The 8971-nt window shown below is 42.9% G+C and overlaps 1 protein-coding gene across 2 annotated transcripts; it reads right to left on the bottom strand.

Annotated features, from left to right (window-relative positions):
• Positions 1-557: 557 nt before the first annotated feature.
• On the bottom strand, positions 558-8946 carry nup58 (nucleoporin 58). Of its 2 annotated transcripts, XM_028970794.1 has the most exons (14): positions 8560-8946; positions 8094-8254; positions 7850-7879; positions 7495-7761; positions 7181-7349; positions 6998-7063; positions 6737-6911; positions 6267-6346; positions 5895-6013; positions 5689-5771; positions 5395-5596; positions 2170-2253; positions 1768-1863; positions 558-1277 (listed from the first exon to the last, which is right to left on the bottom strand). In XM_028970794.1, the coding sequence occupies exons 1-14, from the start codon at positions 8622-8624 to the stop codon at positions 1108-1110; spliced, it is 1767 nt and encodes a 588-aa protein (XP_028826627.1). In that variant the 5' UTR covers positions 8625-8946; the 3' UTR covers positions 558-1107. The 2 variants fall into 2 exon arrangements, with proteins under 2 accessions (XP_028826627.1, XP_028826628.1); XM_028970795.1 differs by lacking the exon at positions 2170-2253.
• Positions 8947-8971: the final 25 nt, after the last annotated feature.

The following is an 8971-nucleotide window of genomic DNA, read 5'->3' as shown; positions in this document are numbered from 1 at the left end:
CCGCTGTATTTATTTTTGTATTTACAGACTTTATGATTAGCTGAAATGCCCGGACTCGCCTTAAGCGTTATATTAATAAATATGTATAATATATTTATTATAAGTACGGTAAATGGATGTGAGAACATGTACGGGGAGGCGGACACACTTTCATGCTGTGCTTAAAGTGTAAAGTGGGGTTCTGGTTCGCAGGGGAGCGTGTTGCACACTGGAATGTGAGAAACATGCTTAGTGTTCATAAAAACCTGGAATCCGACTTCCTTGTTACATTTGTAAAGGTGAACAAATGGTTCATGCATTTGCAATACTCATTACAGGCCTAGAACAAACTAATATAGTTTTTATAGTTTTACTCTAGTGTGTGTGTGTATGTGTAATATATATATATCAATTTAGAATTGAATGAACAAATGGTTTATGCATTTGCAATAATCTCAATGCCTGAATTTCAAATAAAATTTTACTATAAATTACACTGGTACAGCTTTAGAAATAAATAAATGGCTTAAATTAATAAAGCAATGAATATCTGCATCAGTCAAAACTCTGAAAACTAGTTTGGTGTTCGTTACACTTTTATTATTAAATTGCTCTTCCAAGTTGAAAAATACATGTTTACACATAAATTCTGAGTAGGCATACAAAAGATCTTTTTCACTGTTTGGTAAGATTCGATGTGGCGACGACAACAGATGTGATGAAGCTGAAACCCCTGCCTACTCTAGGCCGGGCAGGCCAGGTCTCCTGATTGAAACAGAGCAGTCACACCTCAAAATAGACTACATTTTCTCTCACACACTCACAGGCAGGCAGGAAGACATGTACACACACAGGCAAAAATGCAAATATACACTCACATACACAGAGAAACAAAACCGGTGTGCTCTAAAACTTGCTCAGAACCCAAGGTCCAAATCCCTTCAGGGGAGGGGGGTCCTCAGTCCCTCACTCTTTTCAGTCCAGGACACACAAAATATGCAGTCACAAGACAAGGATGCAAAAGAAAAGTGACATGACCCTTACACCGACTCCAAATATAAAAAAATAGAGATTTCAGACAAACTGACATTCTACACCCCCCTTCAGTCCCTTTTGCCCCTAGCTGTTTTATCTCTTGCCCCTCTTGTTGCCTGCAGGTGGTTTTTTGAGCTGCAGCAGAGGGCCACTAGCACCAAAGCCTGGGTTTGGAGTGTTGGACACACCGAAGGTGAGCCCTGCAGACGGATTGATGCCGGGGTTGCTAAAGTTGAAACCTGAAGTGCTGGAGCCACCAAATCCTGGAGGGGCAAAAAATTTTTTTAAAAATGTAACACGGTTCAATATACAAATGGGAAATTCAGAATTTAACAGATATAAAAGGAGTACTTTTGGGTGGTAGCATCATAATGGGTTACACACCTGCCTATGTGTGTTACTTTACTTAGCAGGCACTTTTATCCAAAGTGTTACTACCATTGCATCTCCCTGAGCAAGACACTTAACCCTGAGTTGCTAGAAGGGGACTGTCCCAGTAACTACTGAATAGAAGTCACTCTGGATAAGGGCGCCTGATAAATGTCAGAAATGTTAAAGCGGTGTAGAAAATACAGAATAATTTAAATTGTAGAATTTTTTGCATATACATTTTTGCATGCATACTTTAGGTGGAAATGTAGCTTGTCTGATTAAAGTTGCACCAGACTGTTAATATACCATCTCATGTTGGACTTAATTAGGTTTAGTCTGTCAGAGTAGACCATGTCTAACAAGGCACGACCAAGGACACACCTGCACTCAAGCTCCCTCCTGAAGGCTTGTTTGATGAGAACCCGAAAGATGAGCCTCCAGCAGCCACGTTGCCAAACCCAGCACCACTACCAAATGCTGAAGGAGACAAGAGAATAGGACACCCTGGGTCAAAATCACACACTCTGGCAATAAAGATAAGATATATGTTATAATGCACTAGAAAATGAGGAGAGGAGCAAATGCAGAGAGGTCCATGGGTCTGGGCAACATCGGATGAAAAATCTAATTCGCCTACATACAACACAACCTCACAGGACTACAATAATCCAGGGTGTGTACCAGTATGGATACCTCTAATGTAAGTGACACCTCTCCCGAATCACTCCTGACAGTTTACAGCACATGCAGCAGCTGAGAGAACAATGAGTGTGCAGCAGATACCTCCAAGGCTTGAAGAGCCCAAACTAGTCCCCACGCCTGAGGCAAAGGGAGTCCCAAAACTGGACCCCAGAGGTGGCTGCGTTCCTGGGACAGAGAGAAAGAGAGCAGAGAACTTACTCTCAAGAAGCTGTGCTCTACCAAACAGTCACCACCAAAACAGTACACAACTAGGCTTGTTTCAAGCAGGGTTGGGGAGGAAATCTGGACACCGACATTGAAGTACTTAGTAATGTAAAAATAAGCTACTTAGGCAGACGCAACGGCTTCTTGCAAACCCAACTGCAGTGATCTTCATCCTAGTCCACACTAGACTTACCTTTTCCACTAACCTAAATTTCAAAGGGCTTTGGCAGTAAAAAAAAAAACAAAAAAAAACGAAGGGAATTTTATACACTGTCTTCCATTGAAACCCATGCATGCTCCTGTCTCGTTTCCTTTCAGCTGCTTGTCACAGTTGAATGTTTATTTTGTACAATTTGTTGAGATGCAGCACAAGAAAAATCATCTCTGCATCTCTGTTCTCTTCATCCAATTTAGAAGATAAATAAGGTATTTATCAGTCAAAAAGAAACAAAGACAAGGGCTTTTCTTTATAAATGGATTTATTGTCGATTAAAGCATGTCACTTACATAAAACATGACAAACAGTTGAAGACAAAACTAATTAATTCCTATGTACTATTGCATGTACATGTTTCCAAAATCTAGAGTGAATGAGTTAATTTGTGCCAAAACGCATGTCAAACATTTGATATATATTTCTGTGTAGTTTTAAAAGGCACACCAAACCATATGCATTAACAAGCAAAAGTGGAACGCACTAATCTAAGAAACACACAAAAAATTAGCTTAGAGAATGGGCCTTTTCTTCTAAAACATTTCTGCATTAACTCCACACTCCCAAACACCAATATTAATCTAAATGTGAATCAAAGGGCAATAAGAAAGGCATAACGTAAAGTAAATTTGATGAATGACCCCCATGGAGAGGCTGACCAGGCCACGCCCTGTGTTAAAGCACTTAAACTTGTTTTAAACCCATTCAGTACCTTCTACGGTTAAACCAGCATGTACAAGTTAGCAGTTTGGGCAAAGTCTCTTCAGAAATCGGATTCTGATCAGACTGCAAATCAAAGCAATCACACATTATTACAGGCCTTCAAAGCACCAGTGAGTGAGTGGAGAGAACCTCTAGAGCAGAGGAGCCCCTTGTAGTATAAAATGTTGGACAATAGTCCAGAAGAGCAGCTTGTCATTAAGACAATCAAAAAAGATTTTTTTTTTTTACATAACACCGCTTTTTGGCACATGTCGACCTTCCCAAGTTACTACGAGCAGCATGTTCAACCCTCAACTGCAAACTGCTGAGTGAATTAAATACTGAAGCCCTTAAATAATATTACATTTCCTGATCTGTCTTGTGAGAACTCCCTACCACTGGAAAAGACAGGAAATATGGAGGTTATTTACATCTGGGAAAAGATGAGGTTGTTGGATAAAATAATGGCACCCCAAAGATTAAAACCTTCATTAGCTGTATTTAAGGGATCGTAGGCACAACTCATACTCAATTACCAGACCCAAATACACAGTTCGCCATCTATTAGAAAGCCCTTTTGGCAAGTTCATTACCAATGCTTAAAATTTGGCCTCAATCACATCAACAATAACATGGAAGCGATAAAAAATATGCAGAAGTGAGAACCACGCTAATATAATGTGTGATATGCAAGAGTGCAAAAATACTGTGGTTTGAGAAGAAAAAGACCTCAATGTCTCAGTGTTAACACTGTAGCTGCTATAGTTTTCATCACCAAATAAATCATTTCTCAGCCGTAACTGCCATTATTGCCACACGATCGCCATAGAAACCATGAACATTGCCATGGTAACGTAAAAGGAATGGTTTAGACTTAGTCAAACACTCCAGCCTAGAAAGATCCATCAAAACATGCATAATAATAATAATAATAATATTTCAAACACAGTCATAAATGAGTCATCTAGACAAACCTGTACTCTGACTAACATTATCACATAATAACAATCAGTAGCTTACATGGGTCAATCCAAAAATGCATAGGCAGACTAATGAAGCTATGTAGATGATTAAAAAAAATCTAATTGTTTTTTTTTAAATGACAACTGGTTGAATGATCATACAGCCGTACTAAGGACAAAAAAAAAAAAAAAGGTTTTAAATAAGTGCCAAACAGCCATACCCAATATAAAGCAAGCACAGTATCTACCTCACTTAAAATCTTGGTATCAATCTTGGTTATTCCAGATAACCACTCCCTCCAGCAGGCCTGTGGCTTATCAAGGGCCCATTAAAATGCCTTGGAAATAGTAATCAAAAACAGCAAACACTTTAAGTGTTGTAAGACCATGTTTTAAATAAAAAAAAAAAAAAAAGCAAATTGCTTTGTGTCTGTGGTGCTACATTCTAGTCGTGAGTGGCACTGAACTGCATAGTTACAACGATGATGGTTGAAATGTGATTGTGGCTTCATTAGTGACTTATTTGTGCTTCATCCAACTACTTTCACATAGCTTATTGCTACTGGACTATTGGATGGCACTCTGCTTCAACCCCCCCCAAACAACTGGATCAAGATACATGCTATCAAGCACACAGCGGATCAACTCTACAGGAAATGAGACAATATTTACAGGACAGAGGGGAGGAGGAGCTGGTAAATGAGCAGTGTATGACAGTTGGCACATGAGGGCCTTGAGTGTAGTGGTGCTGTAGCTTCGCTACTATGTACCCTGGACTTCACTATAGTAATGTCAAGTTAAGACACCGATTATGTTCTAAGTTACGATATGCAGCACCCTTAAACAGTCACTGATAAAAACAAGTTTTTGCTTAGGTTCACCATTATGAAATTCTCTGTCTGTATTAATGTTTGTTTTATAATGGCTGAAATGGTTGCCAAGCCCTAAACTCCCCACTTGTATGATGAGACAGAGTGTAGGACTCAAAAAGTCGGAAGTGAGCATTTAAAAAGGTTCCGTGGGTGGGAAAGGTAGAACATAACTCTAAGATAGAGTCCTCATAGGGGGAAGAGGGTGGGGAAAACAATTCCACACTTATAAGTCAAGGCTGTTTCTGTCTGTGCTCAATAATAATTATCTCCACCTCTTTATATCAACCTCTATTTGTTCACTGTCTCTCACAGACTTAAGGTCAAGATGTCTAGAACTTTAAGGTGGTCAGACCTGGAGCGGGCTGCTGCTGCTGCGTGAGAGTGGCAGCCATGGCAACCGCCGCTGCATTCGGGACACTGCTGAAGGGAGCGGGGCCCGTGGTCACACGTGGGGCAGGCTGATACTTCTTGTTGGTTATGCGTTTGGACTCAAAGATGTCCGTGGAGTCTTCCAAGTAGGCCCTCCTGTAGTTCAGGTACTGATGTTTGAGGATCTGGAACAAAAACAAAAGGGAAAAAAGCGAATGATTCCTCAGCTTCAGCTATAAACAACATAGAGAGGCTTCACTCTGAAGGGGGAGCTCACCTTGACATTTTCATGAACTGACTGCAACTGCGCGGCAAGAGCCACAAACGTCTGATACAACTTCTGCATGGCCAGGGACAGGTCTGTGCCAAATAATCAAGACAAAGAAAAACTTAAATATGTGCCTTCATTTTTAAAAGAAGTCACAAAACTGAGAAAATGAGCTAAGCAGAAACACTACAGTAAGAGATATTACAGCACAGCACCTTGTGGTGTGATGTGTGATCCACTGCTCTGGGTGGTCAGGTGGTTCTCCAGCTCTTCGATCTGCTGACGATACTGCTGTAGTTGCACCTCAAACTGCTCCACCAGAGCTCGGAAATAGCTGCAGAAAGAGAGAGCAGAGCACTTGGCACACAGCAAAAAGGAAGAAAATCAATAGTGGGAAGTGACTGAACACACATGCATGGGACAATGCAATGACACAAATCAAATTAAATAGAGGAGTGTGAAGGAGTCTGGAGTGTGTAAATTAAATGACAATATAAAATGGCACGATTTAGCTTAAAAAAAAAAAAAAAAAATTGGGGGAAAGGTCGATTTGCTGCTTGATATATCTGGTCTTGGCCGCTACTCACTCAGAGGGAACTGTGTTCTCATGCTGGAGCCCAGGTGGAGTCTTCTGGGTGCGCAATGCAATGTCTGCATTTTTCAACTCCTGCCAGTCATACAAATACACATTTACATTTATCAGACACCCTTACCCAGAGCCACTTGCAATCAGTATTTACAGGGACAGTCCCCCCCGGAGACGCAGAGTGTTAAGTGTTTTGCTTAACAATAGTAATAAGTTGGGTTTCAACCCGTGACTGAGGTTTTCTGGTTGATGGGCGACTGAATATACACTAGAAATAACATTAAATCTGTGTCTGGTGTTGGAACGTCTTAGTTGTTTATTGGTACTATCTGAAAATGTTCAGTTTGAAGACCCATCTGAAGGGCTAGATAACCATGAACAGAACACTCTACCCTGTGGAGATTGGGTGTGGCACTTCACAGTCCACTTTAAACAACAGACATGTCGGTGAGACAACCTGTGGGCCTGTACCTGTGCCGTCTCCATTTTCAGCTTGTCTATAGACAGGGCATTTCTCTGTAGCCCACTGGCGCTGACAGAGAGCAGTTGCTTCAGGCTCTTGATATCATCCTGCACCTTCAGCATGGCTTTAGAAGACATACGGCTGATCTCCTCCTGTACCTGCTTCTGCTCTTTCACAAACTTCCTGTGGGAGGAAAAAGCAATAAAGCCCTGGCTCTGGTGGCTGGAGATTCCCATTGAGTAAATGGGAAATACGGGAAGCATATTTACTGGAAATTCTCTACATCCTGACAGATGACCGGAGGCAGATTTTCATCTTTCAGGGCTTTACTGTCCCTAAGGAAACAGGGAAGAATGGCCATTTTTAATGAATGATGGGAAAAGGTTGCATTGTGACTCAAAGTTTACGAGCAAGGTCCTCAGGTGACCATCACTGCATTCTGCGTGACTCACTGGGGGCTGACACCAGAAGACTTGTCATTCTTCTTCTCCGAGGAGGCGCTGAAATCAATCCCACCCAAGCCGATACTGGCGGCTGGGATGGCTGCTGCTGTGGACGCTGTGGTAGAGGAAACCAGACTCCCCAGGGTCAAACCTCCTCCTAATGTGGACTGCCCTAAACCTGAACACACACAAAACAAGTTTTTTTTCCTGTAAATACTGTACTGAAGAACAATATGAAAGTGAGACTGACAGCCCTTTTTGTGCAAAGCCAAAAGAACAAGCCATAATTATTAAAAACAAATAAAAAAAGCCATGCAGCTGACCAGTTGAGACTGTGCTGGGGAAAAGGCTGGAGCCAAGCGTAAGGCCAGTGGCGGCAGCAGAGGAGGTGGTGGCAGTGCCTCCCAGGTTAAGGGAGAACCCAGTCGAGCCCGTCTGCGGGGCGGTGGACGTCAGCACTGAGCCGAGCGTCAGGCCCGTGGCTGCTGGCGCTGATGTGGTTGTAAGGGAGAAAGGCGTAGCTGAGGCAGCAGGTTTGCCAAAACCCAGACTGAAGCCTGTGGATGCAGCGGTGGGGGCTGCTGAAGTACCTAGTGACACAAATATCAGAAAATATGAATTGGTTAAAGAATCAAGTTTTAATCAAGTTAAGACATTAGAATTCATATGATCTTTTACCTAGTGTCAGTCCAGTGGAAACAGAAGTACCTAGAAAGAGATAAAGATGCCATTAGAATATGATGTGCTTTAAAAGTAATGTCCAGAAACATGACTAAGACTCTATTCTATTAAAACTTATTATTTGTACATTAAAAATGCAATTACATTATATTGCTGGCGAATGGCACTAGCAAAGATCTAAAAACTTCTGGTTTTGAAGATTTAGCAGAACTTGTTACACGAGCTGGGTTAGTGTCTGTACCTAAACCAGGTGCACCAAAAGAGAATCCAGTGGCAGGTTTTGCGCTGAAGAAGCTGCTTCCGAGACCAAGCGATGAGGCAGTGGTGGCAGGTGGAGCAGCAGCGGTAGATCCACCCAGACCACCTAAAGTGAACCCACCAGTCCCAGCTGCAGGGGTGCCGCTGCAAAGAGAGACCAGAACCTTTCAGGATCCTGCAACGGGTGCACTTCAGCAGATTTCACAAAATAAAAAAAAAAAAATCACTTATGTTTTTAGCAAACAAGACGCAATTCTGGCATTTCACACCGTGATAAAAAGAAAAACTGTTAAACAGAAAAAATGGGAAAGGAAGTTAAAAAAAAAATTGTGGGGAAATTGTCTGAACCGTTTCAAGGCAACGTTCACACCGGTCATCGCGCACCAACAACTGATATTCGTCCAGGCTAAAAGACACGGATGCTCAGACATTCGGTCCGGACCTCTCACCTGGCTGCGCCCCCGAAGGAGAAGCCCGTCCCGGCGTTCGCGCCTGCAAAGTTAAAGCCCGACATTTCACCCGGGTTCACCGTCTCCGCACAACTCCAGTCATTTAAGGCGGGAGGCCATCTGAACAAGACAGCTAACACCGAGCCGAAGGCCAACAGAATCGCGCCGCGTGGAGGCCCGATTATCCACGCGGCCTCGGCTCGCTCGCCAGCCGCCGCAAGACGCCCGCGCTTCGGCGTAAAAAGCAGCGCTTCGATTTAACACACGGACGTACGCGCTACAGCAAGCGCAAAATGTACGACAAAGTGCGCAAGTGAGCGGCAGCACACACGGCGGACTGCGCCGAGGAGGATTTCGATTCCGCGCCGGTGCTCCGCCGCTTCCGGTGGAGCTCGTGCGCCGCAAGGCTGGA

Source organism: Denticeps clupeoides, chromosome 2 (assembly GCF_900700375.1).
Source record: "Denticeps clupeoides chromosome 2, fDenClu1.1, whole genome shotgun sequence".
Lineage (NCBI taxonomy): Eukaryota > Metazoa > Chordata > Actinopteri > Clupeiformes > Denticipitidae > Denticeps > Denticeps clupeoides.
The sequence above is the reverse complement of the archived record's forward strand: the minus strand, read 5'-3'. Positions and strand labels throughout refer to the sequence as shown.

Bases quoted from the DNA above. Each gene is read 5' to 3' on its own strand.
- nup58 (XM_028970794.1), bottom strand. From the start codon at position 8,624: ATGTCGGGCTTTAACTTTGCAGGCGCGAACGCCGGGACGGGCTTCTCC. The intron at 7,064-7,180 runs GTGAGTCACGCA...CTGTTTCCTTAG, and splicing joins TCTTCTGGTGTCAGCCCCCA to GGACAGTAAAGCCCTGAAAG. The intron at 6,014-6,266 runs GTGAGTAGCGGC...CTCTTTCTGCAG, and splicing joins GAGAACACAGTTCCCTCTGA to CTATTTCCGAGCTCTGGTGG.